At 42.8% G+C, this 20018-nt stretch overlaps 1 protein-coding gene across 1 annotated transcript in view; it reads right to left on the bottom strand.

The window, feature by feature from the left end:
• KIF20B (kinesin family member 20B) overlaps window positions 1-20018 on the bottom strand; it is a 401219-nt gene that overhangs the window by 165333 nt on the left and 215868 nt on the right. Inside the window, exon 19 of the mRNA XM_029610715.1 lies at window positions 19029-19313. Coding sequence (XP_029466575.1) covers window positions 19029-19313 — 285 coding nt within the window. The remainder of the gene's footprint in view (window positions 1-19028; window positions 19314-20018) is intronic.

Below are 20018 nucleotides of genomic sequence, written 5' to 3'. Positions count from 1 at the left end.
TCTTTGGAATGAGGAAATAACAGGAATAGAATCCTCTGCCCTGCTGAGCCCAGGGCACCAGCTCCACAGCTCTGGCTCTCAGAAGGGTGGATAATTCTACTTTGTAATTGGATTATGTGATTTTCGCTTAAAGAGGTCTCGGAGGAGAATCTCTTGGAATTGAGAGGAAATTGAGTTGTAACCTCGAGATATTATTGCAAGTACCCATTATTCTGTTATTTGTAACCAATGGTTGTAAAAGGAGGATGCTCTACGCCTACCGGAATCTCTGGATGAGAATTGGAGAGATGGCTTCGGTCTCTGGGAAAGGCCTCAAAACCAGCAGCCGGTCCCGTCTGTGGTGGAGGTTGAGGCCTAGCTGCCCTAGGTTGTCTGGGCTGAGCTCCTTGTTGAGGCCTAGAAGATCTGCCCCTTGATGTTGGAGGGTAATAACACCTGTCGATAGAAGGGCCTTCTAGGTTCTTTTCTTTGAGGCCTACGAGTTGACTGTGTAAGCTGGATCCTGCGGAATTAAAGTTGTCGCAGGGTTTCTTTGTGCTCTTTCAATTGAGCAACCGCAATCTTGTACCTTGGAACCAAAAAGGTTATCACCAAGACATGGGAGGTCAACTAATTTTTCTTGGACTTCAGGCCTGAGGTTCCAAGGCTTTAAGCCATGCCAGTCTTGCGCTTATTCCCGATGCAGCCACTCTGAATGCTGTTTTCAAACCCATCATAGGCAGCACGGACTCGTGCTTGCCAGCCTCCAGTCCTTTGTGAATAATTGCCTGGGCTTCTTCTGATGTTGCTGTAGCAATGATGGTATAAACTCTTGCATCTGTTCCACAGATTTCTTTGATACTGAGATCATGTATAATTGGTAAGAAGATATCTTAGAATTTAACATGGCTCCTTGATAAACCTTTCTTCCCAGGGAATCCAAGATCTGTGATCTTTTCCTGGAGGAGTTGAGGAATGTGGCCTTATCCTCTGACGTTTGTGCGGATTCTACCATCACAGATTGGTGTGGAAGCTGTGTCTTTGGTAGCCAGGAACAGACTGAACCCAAATAAGTTTCCATTCTTTATTTACCGCAGGCACTGAGTAATGGGATGCTCCCAAAGTCAAATGTGTAGGTCCAGAAGACATCATGTACAGGTATGGCTTGCTACTTGCTTTGGAGGATCCACCAAATTGGAGAACCTCCAACGTCTGTTGTCTCGAATCCCTCCTCAGTCACTAAGGTGAAGGATATGGTGTCTGTGTCCTTCGTCCCAAGTATCATATGGATCTTCTCGATGAGGGGATATTGGAGAAGATCTAGGTGGACGAGGAAGCCCTGAAGGACCTGGTTGCGGGTCATCAAGGGGGTATCCCTACAGGTTGTTCTTTCCAGGGTTTTGGGAGGAAGAGCCCCGAATACCTCGTCAAATCTCTTCATTAGGAGTTGATATAGTGCCAGTTCTGGATGCCCTGGGTCCCCAGGTGTCCATTGGCATCGATGGTATCAGGTCCGGTATCGAAGATGGCATTGGTGGCATCGATGTTCGTGCTGGTATTACTTTAGGCTGTGGTGCTGGCAATGGTTGTAAGCACTGGCATCGGTGTAACACCGGCATTGGTGCGGGGCGCTGGAATGGGCATCTGCTCCTTAAGGGCCTGGAGCACCGCTTGCCAGATAAATTCAGACAATTCCTGTGGCACAGCTGGCACAGGCAGAGCAGCTGAACGCCCTGTGGAGGTATGACTATTGGGTTTTCTTCGTGATGTGAAGGACCCAGCGCGAGAATAGCTGTGTTTCTTGACGTTTTGGCCGCTTAGCGATCAGTGCCTCCGGGGAGAGAAGCTCCAGTGTCTATGTGTGTCGATGTCTATGACAGTGTTTTCGGTCGGTGCTCGACTACGACCCTCGTCGAGGCTAATCGATGTGGTCAGCGATAGATGGTCTCCCGACCCCTCCGGATGGCGTTTTTTCAATATTATTCATTTTGAGACTCTGGTCAGAGACGATTTTGTCGATGTTATGGGAGAAGGCAAAAGCTGGAGATGGAATAGATGGCTCCATCTTTTGTTGACGAAGTTTTCTTCACTTCGGAGTCATCTCTGCACATTTAGGGCAGGTTGCGACATGTTTGTCCCCCAAACAAAGAACACACTCAAGGTGTGGGTCTGTAATGGACATTGTCCGATTACAGATAGGACATTTTTTAAAATCCGGAAGCCATTTTCAATCGACAGCCGTCGATGAAATGAGGGAAAATTTGAGAGAAAAAGTTTTTACTCAATGAGTAAAAACTAGACTGCAATCACTCACCAGCCGGTGGAAATCGGAGAGATCCCTTGTGAGAGAAAATGAATGAGAAATAATTGACTTTTTAGTCAGCAAATACTATGAGAAAAAAACTCACAAGGTTCCTACTCCGCGATGCCTACAGCAGAGTGGAAAAACGAAGACTGAAGAGAGACCCCTGTGGCAGAGAATATCATGGCATGCTGGGCATGCTCAGTGGCCTCACAGGGCCAGTCAAAAGTTTCTAGAAACTTTGACAGAAAGGTTTCCGTACCAGGGCTCCATCAATGATGTCACCCATATGTGAGGACTAGCATCCTGCTTGTCCTGGGATAACACTTACGGTAATACTGCAACGTGAAAATCTTTTATTACCAGGGCTAGCTTCAGGCTCAGTGGTAATGCTACACTGCCACACTGGGGACAAGTTTACTTAAATATTAATAGGGTTCTCCATAGACAGAACAAATTAGCCATTATGCCTGGATGTCATTGTCCAATGACACCGACATGGACCCAATTCTCAGGGTTCAGTAAAATTTTACTGAGCATGCAAGGGTGTTCCTGCACATGCACACTGCCTTATGAGCCCATCTCTTCCACAGCTTAAGCTTTAGCAAGATGGTCAACTCTCTAAAGAGGCATGCAAGTATTAAGGAAGGATAATTGATCCTGCAGTCTACAGAGAACCCTGTTTACAGGTAGGCAAGCTTGCTTTCTCTGTCGACAAAGAGGCATAAATTTGCCAATACATGTGGGAAGTCGCATGCGGATTTAATAGTGGAGCAATAACTTAAAGGCAATCCAGCCCCACCAAGTGGAGTGTGGACTACTGAGAACACAGGCTATACAGAACTGCTTGTCTAAAGTTAGTCTCCTCAGGACATGGTGTCCAGACAGCAGTGGGACATGAAGGTGCAAACTTCAATAGAAGCAGGACCAGGATAAATCCAAGTCACCAAGCTTCTTACTCAGCCTCGACAGTCTGATTTGTAAGCCGACAGCACGTAAATGCCCTGTGCAATCCACTAGCCAATTAGAGTTCATTTGACAACTGCCTCTCCCAGTCTATTGAGATCAAAGGACACAATCAGTTGAAAAGTTTGACAAAGAGTTGGAGTCCTCTTTAGGTAATACAATAAGGCTCTTTTACAGTCCAAAGAGTGAAGAATATGTTCTTTGTATATATGGGTCTTGGAAAGAACATAGGAAGCATAATAGCTTGATTAATGTGGACCTCACTACTATTGGAAGTTAGGTCACCTGGAGATTGGTGCTGTGAAGTCCTCTCCATGACCAGATTCATAGGACCTCTGGCAGAGGGTGTAGGAGCCTGTACCTCCCAGGTTTTGTTGGTTTTTTGTTTTGTTTTGTTTTTTTTAACATAGAACATGTTTGTCAGAATAAAGATTCTCTTTCTTGAAAGGGGAGAGCCCTTAGAGCATAGCAGATGGCTAGCAGATCAAAGTGATTAAGTTGTAGATGACTTTTGGCTGGGGATTATGATTGAGTGTGCACCACTCACTCCCTGCTGTGGAGGCATAGGTAGACAGCCACTTGATGTAGTGGAATGACAACCTATATTTAGAACCTCCAGATTTATCCACCAATGAAGGAATGCTCTCATTCTGGGGGGTCACTGAGACTTGGGATAATGGCAAAGAAGAGCCGATCCTATTGGCTTTGGAGGCCCTATTGAAGGTCTGCATGTGCAGACAAGTCTGAGAACCTGCATGTCCGAGTCAGAGGAATCACATGTTCCACATCAGCCTTACTGATGCCAAGTCCTGTCAAAGGGAAAACCTTACCAGGACCATCAGCAATGTGCCTCTCAACATAGAAATGCAATCTCTTGAAGCAAGTTCTATCCAGGCTCCCACAAACTGAATCCTTTGAGTCAGAATCAGATAAGACTCGGCAAAGCTGTTTTCTCAATCCCTGTCCCATGGCCATACTAAAGCTCTTTAGGGATGTTTTTTGCAGTTTAATTGCATATAATGTCAATATTTCCCTGTCAACTAGTACCTTTCCAAATTCTTATGCTTCCATACAGTCTACTGGAAAAAAAATATCTGGCTGATCCCTTCATCCTGGCTAACTACAGACCAATATCCTCTCTTCCAACTCTTGCTAAGATAATTTAAATTTATTTATTTATTTTTTGCAGGCCCCGCTTTCTCATTTTCTTGATTCTCATGCAATTGATAACCATCAGTTTGGCTTTAGAAATTTCAACAGTGCAGATTTCTATTCAGTTTTGATACCATCATCAAGTGTTTTTGATTGCAATGTTGAATATGTTTTTAGTTCTTTTGGATATATCAGCTGCTTTTAATACCCTTGATTCATGGTATCCTTTTAGTATGTTTGAAATCATTTTGTATTTCTGGTAGTGTCATTAACTGGTTTATTTCTTACTTATCTGACCAGTCTCAGCAAATAAGAATCGGAAATGCAGACTGACTGGAATCCTGTAACCACTGGCATGCCAATAAGGCAGAGCCTTGCGTAGATCTTAACATTTATCTTTCTCCCCTCTGTAGAGTGTTTAACTCAGAGTAAACTATAAAGTTCATGCCAATGACATCTAATTCTTCATACCATACACTTCATCTTGGTCCAATACTTTCAAGTTTGTTCTGTATGTTTAAATTCTATCAAAAGTTAGTTGTCCCACAACAACCTGTTATTGAATATTGCAAAAACTGAAATTATTCTTAAATTTTTCCTAATCAATATCCCCTCTTTCAGTTCAATAGTTACAGCATTCCAGAAACTCTGCCAGCTCTTAATTGAATCCAGTCTATCTTTGATACCATATGTTAAGGGAGTTGTGAAACCTTCATTCTATAAACAGCTAATGCTTGGGAAACTCAAGCCAATTCTTAAGCCTCAGGACTTTGGTACTGTTGTCCAGGCCCTTGTGCTAGTAGGCTCGGACTACTGCAATGCTTTGTATTCATTGGTAGACTAGTATGTGTTTCGTCCTCTGTAGTTAGTCCAAAGTGCTGTAGCCCGAATTCTGATGGTTCGAAAATGCAGAATCATATCATATCCCTGTGCTGATGTACCTACATTGGCTATCCATCAAGTGGCAATTCTAATTTAAGCTGGCTTCCTTAATACATAAAATCTTACATGGAAACTCTAGCCCTAGTTCAAGTGCAGTTCTACAAGTTTATAAACCTACTAGGATGCTGAGATCAGTAAACAAACTTGCTTGAGGTTCCATCTATTAAGCTGGCTCCTCGAACTTACAAAGAAAAGAACTTTCAGGGCCTTATTTACTAAGCATTTTTCCCATAGACACAGAACGGGATAAAGGTCTTAGTAAGTTAGGCCTAGAGTCGCAGGCCCTCTCCTATGGAACTCACTTCCTGATCAGCTTTGCATGACAACATGCAACAAGACCTTAAAAAAAAAAAAAAAAAAAAAAAAAAAAAAAAAAAGCCTTGAAAACATTTGCTTACATTAGCATTTAATCAGGAACTACCGGCCCAGCAAAAGACCAGTAATATTTGAAGCTTGCGCAGACATTTTTTGATGTATTGAGAATGCTTTCCTGATATATTTTTTATGTATACCACCTCAATCTTTTCTATGAGTGATGTATAAATTGTTTTAAATAAAATAAATGAAATGCTACTTTGATTTTTATTCTACAGAACAAATTAGCAGCTGCAGCTGTATTTTCAGATACAGAAGATAAATGAGATAGTGTTTCAAACTTGCCTAACAAAGTTGTATTCAGGTACAATGACTTGTATTTTAGAAATTAAACTGGAGCAGAGTTTTTTGGTTTTTGGGGGTTTTTTTTGGAGATAGGACGATTTAGAAACTTAAGTTATAAAGCATACATGGTTAGGAAACATTTTCGAATATATCTGCTTCACAGAGAACATGAAGGTCTTTTTTCCACTTAATTATGAGTACCATTACAGAGAGCAAAATTCTACCTTTGTTGCCAACTCTGCCAGTTAAATGGCAAGGACAAACAAGAAGCAACATCCCTAAAGCCCGTCCCCTTAGCAATCTAATTCTACTGGAAAGCTTCCATTTGTTCCAAATCAAGGCATTGAAAGTTACACTGAAAGTAGATCGAAGTGTTTTGGCTGTTCATAGATTTAAAAGCGGCTCAGTGGTATGCCCAGAGCTTTATAAGTTCATGGACAAGTATGTTGCAGCCTTTTCATTAATATACTGCCAAAGCTGTACCCATTTCTAAATAAGTTTCACTACATCTGGGACTAATTCCAATTTAAGTAATCCATTTCAGGATTACAACATAGATCTTTTCATTGTAGCAATAAGTCCATTTCAAAGAATTGCAAAAAAGGTGATAAAATTGAAAGGTTTTACATGCAACAAAACATCCAATTAATATTGTGCTTTATCTCCCCACCTTTTTGCAAATTAAAAAAAACTTAAAATCTCAAATTGCGAGCTAAAACAAATTTTCCAGTTATTCCTTAGCATGCTACAAGTTTTCCTGGTAGCATCATTCAGAAGGGATCCTTCATGCAGTTTTTTTTTTCATGAAAATATTATCCAATCAGAAAAGACCCTAATAAAAGTAGTCACTAAACTATATAGCATAAACATAATATAAGATGTCTCATACTGGGTCAGACCAAGGGTCCATCAAGCCCAATATCTTGTCTCCAACAGTGGCCAATTCAAGTCACAAGAACCCAAAACAGATCCCATGCTACTAATGCTGGCAGAAAGCAATGGCTATTCCTTATTAATAGCAGGTTAGGGACTTCTCCAAACCTTTCAACCCAGCTACACTAGCTGCCTTCACCACATCTTCTGGCAATGAATTCCAGAGGTTAATTATACCTTGAGTGAAAAAATTATCTGAATTGTTGTAAACATGCTAATTACTAACTTCATACTGTGCCCTCTAGCCCTTGTATTATCCAAAACAGTAAATAAATGTTTCACATTTACCCCTTCAAGTCATGTCATGATTTTTATTTAGACCTCTCTCATAGCCTCCCTCAGCAGTCTCTTCTCCAAGTTAAACAGCCCTAACCTCTTCAGCCTTTCCATGCCCTTTATCATTTTGATTGCCCTTCTCTGCATTTTCTCCAGTGCAACTTATCTTTTTCGGAATGCGGCGACCAGCATTGCACACAGTATTCGAGGTGCAGTCTAACCAGTGATAGATCCAAAGGTATTATGACCTCCTCCATTTTATTTGCTATGCCCTTCGTAATAATTCCTAACGTTTGTTTTTTTGACCGCCACAGCACACAGCCAATTTCAATGTAATAACTGTCACCCAGATCTTTTTACTGTGTGGTAACTCCTAAAATGGAACCTAACATCATGTAGCTACAGCATGGGTTAATTTTCCTAAATGCATCACCTTGCAATTGTCCATATTAAATTTCATTTGCCATGTGGTCACCCAATCTTCCAGTTTCACAAGGTCCTCCTGCAATCTATCACAATCTGTGATTTAATTACTCTGAATTGTGTCATCTGCAAATTTGACCACCTCACTCATTGTACCTCTTTCTAGATCATTTATAAATATATTAAAAAGCATCGGTCCAAGAACAGATCCCTGAGGCAGTCCAATGTTTCCTTTTTCCAATGTGAAAAAGGACCATTTAATCCTTTTAACCAGTTTGCAATCCACAAAAAAGAAATCTCTCCCATGGCTTTTTAGTTTTCTTAGAAGCCTCTCATGAGGGATTTTGTCAAACACCTTCAGAAAATCCCAATACACCACATCTACTGGTTCACATTTATCCACATGCTTATTCACCCCTTCAAAAAAAATGTAAATTTATGAGGCAAGTCTTCCCTTGGGTAAATCCATGCTGGCTGTGTCCCATTAACCATGTCTAACTATATATTCTGTGATTTTATTCATTAAAATAGTTTCCATGATTTTTCCCAGCACTGAAGTCAGGCTCACTGGTCTATAGTTTCCCAGATCACCTCTGGAGCCCTTTTTAAATATTGGGATTACAATGGCCATCATCCAGTCCTCAGGTACAATAGCTGATTTTGTGCTACAAATTACTTGCAATGTGTCTGAAATTTCATTTTTAGTTCTTTCAAGAACCTTGGGATGTATACCATCCGGTCCAGGTGATTTGCTGCTCTTCAGTTTGTCAATCTGGCCTACTATATCTTCCAGGTTAATCATGATTTGAATTCATCTGAATAGTCACCCTTGAAAATTGTATCCAGAACTGGTATCTCCCCAACATCCTCCTCAGTAAACACTGAAGCAAAGAATTTAGTTTTTCCCACAATGGCCTTTATCTTTACTATGTGACCCTTTAACCCCTCAATCATCTAATGGTCCAACCAACTGCCTTCACAGGCTTGCTCCTTTGGATATATTTAAAAAAAACTGAGTTTTTGCCTCTACAGTAAGCTTTTCAAATTCTTTTTTAACTTGTCTAATCAATGTTTTATATTTAACTTGCCAATGCTTGAGCTTTTTCCTGTTTTCCTCAGATGGATCCTTTCAATTTTTGAAGGAAGATCTTTTGATGGCCTCTTTCACCTCATCTTTTAACCATATCGGCAATTGTTTGTCCTTCCTTCCATCTTTCTTAAAGCATAGAATACATCTGGACTGCACTTCTAAGATAGTATTTTTTTTCTTTTTTAAACAATGGCCATTGCCTGTTGTACACGTTTGCAACTACAGCTTTGTTTTTTTCTAACTTTTTCTCATTTTATCAAAGTTTCACTTTTGAAAGGCTAGAGCTGCAGATTGACTTATAGTCCCTTCCCCCCCTTACAGTCATTGATTCAAATTTGATCATGTTATCACTATTGCCAAAAGGCTCCACCACAGTTACTTCTCACCAAATCCTGCACTCCACCAAGAATTAGATCTAAAATAGATCCTTCTCTCATCTGTTTCTGAACCAATTGCTCCATAAAGCTGTCATTTATTCCATTTAGGAACTTATCTTTCTAGCATGTCCTGATTTTATTTACTCATTCAATACTGGGATAATTGAAATCTCATCAAATAAGTGTAAGTATATAATCAATTTCAAGTGAACCTAAACAATTAAAATACATTTAAACAAATTATAAACCAATTTGTATCAGCAATCATACATGTCTACTTATATTTTTATATCAAATGCTTATACATCAAAATAAAGATAATGGAACTCAAAAAAATGTTTACATACATATCCATACCACAACACACACACATGCACACCAACAATTTATAAAAACAAAGGTTACAATAAAATCTAAATATATGCAGCTTTCATAATGACATGAACAATCTGTGAGTTTTCTCTAACTATTCGGTTCACTTGAAATTGATTATATATTTACCCTTATTATTTGATGAGATATTATGTTAGGGGAGTAATTTTGTTTTAGTCAATATGTTTTTCTTCTACCGAGTCAATAAATGAAATCTCCCATTATAGCTGAACTACAAATTGGGTTAGCTTTCCTAATTTCTCTTAGGATTTCATCCTCCTTATTTTGGCCAGCTGGATGATAGTATATCATTAGTATCTTTCAAAGATACCTCCCTCCAAACCATGGTACTGCTGAGCAACTGCTTCCCCTCTGTTCTAATTTATTTATTAATTCTTATATACTGATGTTTCATGAGAACATATCACATCAGTTTACATTGGTTAAATTCATTTAAAAATATTTACATTTCCAAAATTAAAATGAAAAGTAAATACAAAGTTTCATAATAAACTAATATAAACAAATAAATAATTAATAAAACATTTTCAACAGTTAAAGATGCAGAACAGTAAGAGCAGAGATAGTATACGTAACTAAGTATAGAAAATAAAGGGAAATATAGTCATTAAGTTAAGACTCTTGGAAGGCTTGTTCGAATAGCCATGTTTTAGTACCCTTTTTAAATATTTTAATGTCTGATTCCATCCTTAATTCCTGAGGTAGAGAGTTCCACAGTTGGGGCCCAGCAATAGAAATAGCCCTCTCTCTTGCATTATTCAAATGAGCAATTTTAGGGGATGGTATGGGTAACATCCCTGTACCTGCTGATCTTGTAATTCTTGATGGGATATGAAAATGTAATGCTGAGGTTAATCATTCAATCTTTTCGTTGTAGAGAGTTTTATGAATTAGAGATAGAACTTTATGTTGAGTCCTATATTTAACAGGCAACCAGTGTAGGTCTTTCAATATTGGCGTAATATGATCTGCATTCATTTTTAAAGGTTGGCGTCCAGAACCTCCCTCCCACATTTTATGTTGTTGGTGCCCACATATACCACAATAGCTGGCGCCTCCCCAGCACAGTCTACAATACTAACTAGGTGACATATGAGGTCCACCACTTTCACACCAGCAGGCATTTTTATCAAGTGATCCTCATGCCCATCAGCCACCCAGCTATCTACATTCCTAGTAATCGAATCACCAACTAAGATTCTTTACCTAATTCTTACCACCTGGGCAGTAGCCCTGGGAGAGACATCCTCTGTGCATGAGGATAATGCATCACCTGGAGAGCAAGTCCTTGCTACAGGATCACCTCCTGCTGGCACCAGGTTGATGCTTTGACCATGAGACCTTACAACTCCAAGGCAGAAGCAGGGCTGCCAGACTGGAGTTGGGACTTGGCTACTCTGTCTCAGAAGGTCTCATCTATAAATTTGTCTGCCTCAGCTCCTCCAGGTCTAACACTCTAGCCTCCAGAGATCTGACTCGTTCTGAGAGCCAGGAACTCTGCACTGGGTGCACACATATAACCTCTCACCAGTAGATTAAAAAAAAACCATACATGCAACATTTGATGCAGAAGACTAGAAGGCCCACCTCTTGCTGCTGGATTGCTTCCTTCATCTTAATTTTGAGTTCTTAGATAAGTTTAGGTTGCTAAGAGAGCATGAATGTTTAATAAGATTCCTTTAAATTTATAGCTATATTCACTATTAATCTGGTAGTGACCTGCAACAGGATAATTAAAAACTCTTGATAAGGCCAGGAGCAAGCCTGAGTTTTAGATAAAAGGTTGATTGATTAGCGTGAAAGTGTCTTCTGCCTATAAATCAAAGGATGAGCTAGGGGTGGAAGGGAGGGAAGGTCAAACATACAAACTAAGCTTTTCTTACCTTTAGGATTTTTTTTTTTAAACACTAAATATACCCCAAACGTTTGTCTCTCACCTAAACTTTTTAAGTTCCAAAATTTCCCAAAACAAGGAATTTACATGAAAAAAAATTTGTTAGCATAGAAAGGAGGCTCAACCCACTGTCTGGACTGATCTGGGTACATACAGTGAAAAGGAAAATTGGTTCTTACCTGCTAATTTTCGTTTCTGTAGTACCACGGATCAGTCCAGAATGTGGGTTGAGCCTCCTGTCCAGCAGATTGAGACAGACCAAAACTGTAAGGGTATCCTATATCAGGACAGAGCCTACCCTACACCCCTTCAGTATAACGTACTTTCAAAGCAGATATGACTTCCCAAGGATCAAGCAAGCAACAAGGAAAAAAACTTGTAAATCTAATAAGTGAACAATTGAAAATTTTGAATGAACAAAACGCCCTTACTTAAAATACTGTATTTTCATCTGTAAGATGCTTCCGGTGCTTTGAGTAATAGAAAAATTCAGATAATTGAAAAGCCTGTAGAGAAAAAAACCTTCGAGCGGACTTAAGATCTAGTAAGGGAGGGTGTCTGGACTGATCCGTAGTACTACAGGAACGAAAATTAGCAGGTAATAACCAATTTTCCTTTCCCTGTACGTACCCGGATCAGTCCAGACCGGGAGATGTACCAAAGCTTCCCTAAACAGGGGGGGGGGAACCGAGATAGTCCCGCTCGAAGAACCTGCCACCCGAAGGAGCCAAGAACTGGAGCCTGCACATCAAGGCTGTAATGGTGAGCAAAAGAATGCAGGGACTTCCAAGTAGCTGCCCTACATATTTCCTGCGGAGAGACTGATTGACTCTCCGCCCAAGAAGTGGCCTGAGACCATAAGGAATGAGCTTTTAAGCCTTCCTGTTCTCGTCGACCCTTACAGATGTAAGCTGACGCAATGGTCTCCTTCAGCCAACACGCGATAGTGGCCTTGGAAGCCTTATCTTTATTTGGACCACTCCACAGAACAAACAAGTGATCAGAGACCCGGAACTCATTTGTAACCTAAGGTAACACAGCAAGACCCGTTTCACATCTAGGCGCTGCAAATCACCCCCAGATGTGTTTGCTACTTCTGTAGAAGAAAAAGCCAGAAGTTCCACGGACTGATTGACATGAAAGGAAGACACGACCTTTGGCAAGAAAGAGGGTACCGTCTTAAGGGATACCCCTGAATCAGAAAGATGTAGAAAAGGTTTCCTGCACGACAACGCTTGGAGCTCACTCTTCTGGCAGAATAAATGGGCACCAAGAAGACTGTTTTGAGAGTTAAATCCTTAAGCGTAGCCCGCCTTAAATGTTCAAAAGGAGCTTCGCAGAGAACTCTGAGAACCAAGTTAAGACTCCACGAGGGACAAGTAACCCAGACCGGAAGATTCAAGTGCTTGGCTCCCTTGAGGAAATGGACGACATCTGGATGAGCCGCCACTGAGTAACCGTCAATGGTACCTAAGTGGGAACACAGAATAGAGACCTGCACTCGCAAGGAACTGAAAGATAAGCCCTTGGACAGACCGTTCTGAAGAAAGGAATGGACCTGGGAAACTGGAGCCTTAAGAGCTGATACACCCAAGGCGGCACACGCACTTTCGAAAACCTTCCATACTCTGACATAAGCAAGCAAGGTAGTCTGCTTCCTGGCCCGCAACAGAGTGGATATAACTTCTTCCTTATATCCCTTCTTTCTCAATCTGTCATTCAAAAGTCAGGACACTAGACAGAAGCGATCCACCTGATCAAAAAATACAGGACCTTGCCGAATGTGGGGAAGATGACAGAGGCGGAGAGGACTGTCCGTGGCGAGATTCACGAGGTCCGGAAACCAGTCTGTGGGGCCATTCTGGAGCCACTAGAATGATGGGACCACGATGAAGCTCGATTCTTCGGAGCACTTTGCCCACTAACGGCCAAGGAGGGAACACGTACAGTAGAATGTTGTGGGGCCAGGGAAGGACCAGGGCATCTACCCCTTCCGCACAATGTTCCCGTCTGCGGCTGAAGAACAGAGGAGCTTTCGCATAGCTCAAGGTGGCCATCAGATCCAAGTTAGGGGGACCCCACCTGCAGATGATCAGGTTTATCGCTGCATCTGACAACTCCCACTTGCCGGGGTCTAACCGCTAGCGACTGAGGAAATCCGCCTGAACTTTCTCCTTCCCCACAATATGGGACGCAGCTATGCGCTCTAGGTGACGCTCAGCCGATGTGAAGAGCTTGCTGGCTTCCAGAGTGACTAGGCGATTCCTGGTGCCCCCCCCCCCCCCCCCATCGATTGATGTAGGCTACCGTGGTGGAGTTGTCAGATAGGACCCGCACCGCCTTGTGAAGGAGTAGGGGAAGGAAAGCCTTGAGAGCCAGGCGAACCGCTTGAGCTTCCAATCGATTGATGTGCCAGCGAGATTGGACCAGAGATCAATACCCCTGAGTAGACTGGGTCTGGCACACAGCTCCCCAGCCGGAGAGGCTGGCGTCCGTTACCACGATCCACTGCGGCGTCTGAAGGGGCATCCCCTTCTGAAGATGGGCAGGCGATAGCCACCACTGCAGTTTGACGACGTAGACTCAGAGCGGGAGGGGTGCCCGAAATTGTTCCAATACCAGTTTCCAGCAGGATAGCAAGGCTTTCTGTAACAGACGCATATGTGCAAAAGCCCAAGGGACCAGATCGATAGTGGAAGCCATGGATCCCAGACCTTGAAGATAGTCCCAGGCCGTTGTCAGGGCAAGAGAGAAAATTGTGCACTTCGACCCTGAGTTTCAGCGATCGGTCCTCCGGAAGAAACACCTTGCCGACTAATGTCAAACCACGCCCCTAGAAATTCCAAAGTCTGGGATGGTTGAAATTTGCTCTTGGGAAAGTTGATGACCCACCCCAGAGAGGTCAGACAAAACAGGACCTTGCTGACCGCCAGCTTGCAAAGAGACTCAGATTTGGCTCGAATGAGCCAAATGTCCAGATAAGGATGGACTAGGACTCCGTCAACGCAGGGTGGCCGCCACTACCACCATTACCTTGGTGAAAGTGCGCGGCACAGTGGCGAGACAGAAGGGGATTGCACGAAACTGAAAATGTTGGCCCAGTATCTTGAACCGAAGATACCGCTGGTGATCGCAGCAAATCGGGATGTGTAGGTAGGCCTCCGTCAGATCAAGCGACGCTAGGAATTCTCCGGAGCGAACCACCGCTATTACCGCCCTCAAAGTTTCCATCCGAAAATGGGGAACCTTGAAAGCCCGGTTGATGCGTTTGAGATCCAAAATTGAACAAAAGGAGCCCTCCTTTTTGGGAACGACGAAGGTGGTGGAATATTGGCCGAACCCTTGTTCCTCCACTGGGACTGGGAATATGGCACCCAGGTCCAGCAGCCTGTTCAGGATCTGTTCGACCACAGGCCTCTTTCGACTTCCGCAGGGGAAAATTAGGTGAAGATCCGTTAGGTCTCGAGCAAATTCTAACATGTAGCCTTTTTCTATCACCTCTAGGACCCACAGATCCGTCGTTATGTTGGCCCATTCCTCGAGAAACTGGGACAGCCATCCACCTAAGTTTTGAATGGAGGAACGAGCCGGCCCCATTTCATTGGGAGGAGGACTTTGTGGCCGAGTGTTGCTGGCTACCATCCCTGAACGGTCGGCATCCCCGAAAGGAATGAGACCAGGATTGGGATCGGGAAGCATTACCTCTCGGGAAGGAACCCCGTGCTTTGGTGTTAAAACGACGTTGCCCCCTGAATTGAGTGCGAGAGGGTAAGAAAGGCTGACTGATTCGGGCGGTCCTCCGGCAACTTATGAACCTCATTTTCCCCCAGAGATTTGATAAGTTGCTCTAGGTCCTCACCAAGAAGCAACTGTCCCTTGAAGGGAAGAGTTCCCAACTGCGCTTTGGAAGAGGCGTCCGCAGACCAATTCTCAGAGGCGGCGCCTGGCCAAAGCCGCGAAGACCATAGCTTTGGCTTGCACTTGCAGAACATCGTAAAGGGTGTCCACCTCATACTCAATCGCTCCTTCCAAGCGATCCGCCTGCTCCGTGCCTCTGCAGATGGGAGGTCTTGGGTGCTGAGTAATTGCTGAACCCACCTAAGGCTCGCCCGCTGCATGAGACTGCCACAGATTGTCACCCCGAATCTCAAGGACCAGACCTCAAATATGCGTTTGAAGTAAAATTCCAACTTGTGGTCCTGGACATCCTTCAGAGCCGTAGACACCACCACCGGGATGGTGTGTTTGGTAACCAGTGAAACAGAGGAATCCACCTTGGGCATCTTAAGCAAATTCAAGAAGTCCTCAGAGAGGGGGTAGAGCTTGTCAATAGCCTACCCACTTATTTTATTTATTATTTTTATTATACCGAATTTCATGACTGGAATCACATCAACCCGGTTTACAATTAACAATGTGTGTAAGGCAGAGAGTAACATAATAAACAATATTCCCCATTCAAACTTCAAATACAGAAAACAATATTATGGATGTGAGAAAGTTACAATAAAACAGGGAAAATTAACTAGGATCTGGAAAGGGGAGAAACTGAACAAAGAAATATTTACATTTCAGCCAACTGCATCAATAAATATATATATAATATAATATTGTGTATATATAGTAGTATAGCAAAAATGAGTATATATGATACAGTTGTGAAGGAAGATAATATGGTGCTGTGTATGAGTGTAGAGTTGGTGGGTTTTTATTTCAATCCAAATTTTTGAATAAGCGAATGTGCTGTTGGGTGGAGGATTTAATCAAGGGCTGGGAATGCTTTTTTAAAAAGCCAAGTTTTTAGTCTTTTCCTAAATGTTAGAGTGCATGGTTCTTGTCTCAAGTCAGGTGGATTAGAGTTCCAAAGAGTTGGACCTGCTGAGAAGAAAGCTCTGAGACTGTAGGATTTATGTTGGTAGGTTTTGGCTTGTGGGACCTGAAGTGATTCTTTGTAGTATTCCCTGATGGGTCTGGCGGATGTGTGTTTTTTGAAAGGGATTTGTAGGTCGAGATGAGTGTGTTGGTGGATGGCCTTGTAGATGACGGAGTCATCTACAAGGCCATCTTGGAGTCCTGCCTCAGAGGACTCCCATTCCCTAAGAAGCATCAGCTTGTGCATAGGATGAAATGGAAAAGTACATGGAAGAGCCCTAAGTCCCGCAAGGACTGGGTCCATGTTGGCAGGCATTGCGGCCGTAACCGTATCCGCAGGGGACACCCTCAATTCCCAGTTCCTGCAAGATGAAGGGAATGAGTGGTTCCAGTTCCTCCATTTGAAACAGAGGACCCGAGGATCGTCCCCCTCGAGGGGGGGGGAGGGGGGTGTTAGCAAGCAAAGGATCAACATCCGGATGTGGAGTCGGGGCCGGCGGTGGGGGGTCTGGATGCAGCGGGACCCCCGGAACCACCCTGACCCTAACAGAGCCCTGTCCCTCCGGCGCCTTTGGAGGTTGCGGAGAAGAAATTTGCAGGTTTTTAGGCGGGGGGTCCAGGGATGGATCTTCCTCCTGCTGTAAGCTAGCTAGATAGGACTTGTGTATAAGAAGCACAAACTCTGGGGAGAAACGAGACAGACTTCCTGGGGGGGGGGGGGGGGGGGGGGCTCAAATCTGGTGGGGAAACTATAGAATCGGGCTCACCTTCTTCCTGCATATCTGATTCTGCATTAGAGCCTGCTTCCAAGATGTCCGCCATTCCCGCGTTGTTTTGGGCCGGGAGCGGCCTGGGCACGCGGCGTGGAACTCGCCCCCGGGTCACCGTGGGCAAGGGGACCAATGAGGGACCCTCCCCACCCGGTAGGCACCCTGAACAGAGGCCTCCGCGGTAGAGCCGCGTGGCAGGCTCTCCACAGGCCTTACAGGCGTTGGGACGCGGCATCAGCATGGGAGGAAACAAATTGCTGAAAAAGTAAAAACAGCTGAGCTGTGCAGGGCTGAAGCTGGTCACCAGAGGCAGCGACTGAACTCTGCACACTGCCGGAGCTGTCCACAGTGCTTAAGAGGTAATAAAACCAAGCAAATTAGAAAACCAGCCCTGCCTGTACCCTTTTTTGGTTTTTTTTTAATAGCTTAGCAAATCCAGGGGAAAACACTCCCTCACAAGCCAAAGGGTACTGTTCAACAATGGACAGCTAACCAATGGGGGAGTGACTGGACCACCAGTATCACCCCAGATGGTCACCGGGAAAGAGGAGCCTAGGGTGAAAAAAAGTGGAGGGCAAGCCCTCCCTAGGCTCCCAGCAGAGCGGAGAGACCGAACTGTCTCTGTGAGAGAAAAAAAAAAAAAGGAGAAATCTTTTCAAGTCTTTTTTTTTTTTTTTAAACCAAGAATTAAATACTTGCTTGATCCAGACCAGAAAGGAAAGAAGATACCCTCAGGGAAACTAAGGGAAGAAGGAGGGGAACCATAGGTTCAGCTGCCTGCATCTGCTGGAGACAGATGAATACTGAAGGGGTGTAGGGTAGACTCTGTCCTGATATAGGATACCCCTTACAGTTTTGGTCTGTTTCCATCTGCTGGACAGGAGGCTCAACCCACAGTCTGGACTGATCCGGGTTCGTACAGGCAATGTAAATTAGCTGTAGAAACTGAAATATATGAAAGCTCGGACACCAAGCAGAAAATGTTTACTGTTAAATGAAATTTGCTAGAGAACAAACAAAACAAGTACAATTTTAAAACCTGAACTTGTGTGTACGTCATCTTATCTGCTTAGGTCAAAGAACTAACAGTGTGGGGAGGGTGGGGTAGGATTAGTTGCATAGTCATTAAAAGGCTAATTGGATCCAACATGCATGAGTGTGACCGTGCTCCTGACGTGAATGCTCTTGGGTGCATGCAGGGAATAAGGCTAAAAATGTTTTTTAAAGTGACCAAATCTGTACTAATTAAAGCTAGTACTTGTCATTAGAATTTTTGAGCAACGACAGTAATCTGTCCTTTCACAGAAAGGAAACATATGGCAGCAGATCAGGACCACTAAGGCACATCTGTTCTGTCCAGTTTGCTTTTCCTTCACAATTAAGGATTCTGTTTATATCCCATGCCCTCTTGAAATCTGTCACTGTTTTTGTCTTCGTCACCTCCAATGGGGCCCAAGGGTCATTCAGAAAGGGCTGTTTAAGGTGGCAGAGACACACTTGCTTAAATTCCCCATTAGTGATTTGTTTGCATAATGTTGAAAGGAAAGTGGTGCTGGTAGCTGAGAAGCCTCATGACATTCCAAGCAGATTCTGGAAAGCAGAAGAATCATGCATGATTATCTTTTTCTCCATTCTCAAGAGCCCGGTTTTTATTATATTTTTTTTTAATTTTATTTATTTATTTTTAAAGAGGCGGGCCAGAAAGTTGAGAGGTTAACACATTACATTAACAGCAAGTAGCATTCTACCAGCTCCTTATGCTATGCTCTACTTTCCTTACTCAAAAGAATGCAGCAAAAGACACATCTTGCAAGCTAAAATAGTTCTAGATAGCAGCAGCAAATACTGGCAGCCAGCAGAAATACTGGACAAGACAAGTGAAAACAGCAAGGGGAAAGATATAAGCAAGCAATTTTATTATAAATATTTATGAACAAAACAATGAAGAAAAAGATCAGGCTTGTTGACAGATTCACAATTTAAAAAAAAACTATTTAACATTTTTCAGCATGACTGACTGCCTTCTCCTCAGACGATACATTCTGCGTTTTGCATCTGTTTGCCTTTGCATACAAACCAAACCATTTGTATTGCCTCTCTGCCCAGAGGGTACACAAAAAGTACCTTTCTTTGTAGGTGGTTGTTCCTCAGGGACATGCTCATTTGATAGACGCTTTCTTGCCAGAGCCTGAGAATTTTCTTTAGAATCATTTAGCTGGATGTCAGTCAGTACTTTAGAATTCATCCTTAGCATTTCTCCTTTGATACTACTTACAGTCTTGTCCTGTGTCAAAAATTGTAATTAATTATGTAAACTAACATTAACAAGTGCAGTAACATTACTAATGCCATTATTTCTCCCCAAATGAGACCAGTACATCCCAAACTCTATAAATCATTAAGCTCTGGCTCTATAGGTTTGCCCAGAGCAATAATATAAAGAATGAACAGACTTCCATTTATGCAACTCACCTTAGCAGGTGTCATTTTCTCTTTCCTAATTAAGCTCTCTTTGTATGAGGAGTACTGTGAGCTTGATTCAAGCAAAACCCTTATATTAAAGGGTCATGAAAGGCAGGGATCTACCTATTAAGTGTAATTATTTTTATTAGACCAATATATAAATAGTCCATAAGTGTAGTGTACACGATCCTTCAAGATCACTTAGTTTGGTTCAGCTAATGTGGTCTTGAAAACGCATGCATAGCACATTTATGGACTATTTATAATTGAGAAATTACTTACCTGATAATTTTGTTTTCCTTAGTGTAGACAGATTGACTCAGGACGAATGGGTTATGCTAGCAGACAGACGGAATCAGATTTCAAAGCTGACATCACCCTAGGTACAACCCTGCAGCGACCTCAGCTATTCAGTATTCTCTTCAAAAGCCATTGTGGACTAAAGCATTGAGAAACTTGATTAAAAAACTTGGAAGGCCAGAGACCGTAGCCACCCTCAGACATAAGCGCTGAATCCCAGCCAACT

This window comes from Rhinatrema bivittatum, chromosome 7 (genome assembly GCF_901001135.1).
Source record: "Rhinatrema bivittatum chromosome 7, aRhiBiv1.1, whole genome shotgun sequence".
NCBI lineage: Eukaryota > Metazoa > Chordata > Amphibia > Gymnophiona > Rhinatrematidae > Rhinatrema > Rhinatrema bivittatum.
Note: the sequence above shows the minus strand (reverse complement) of the source record. Positions and strands in the feature narration are given on the sequence as shown.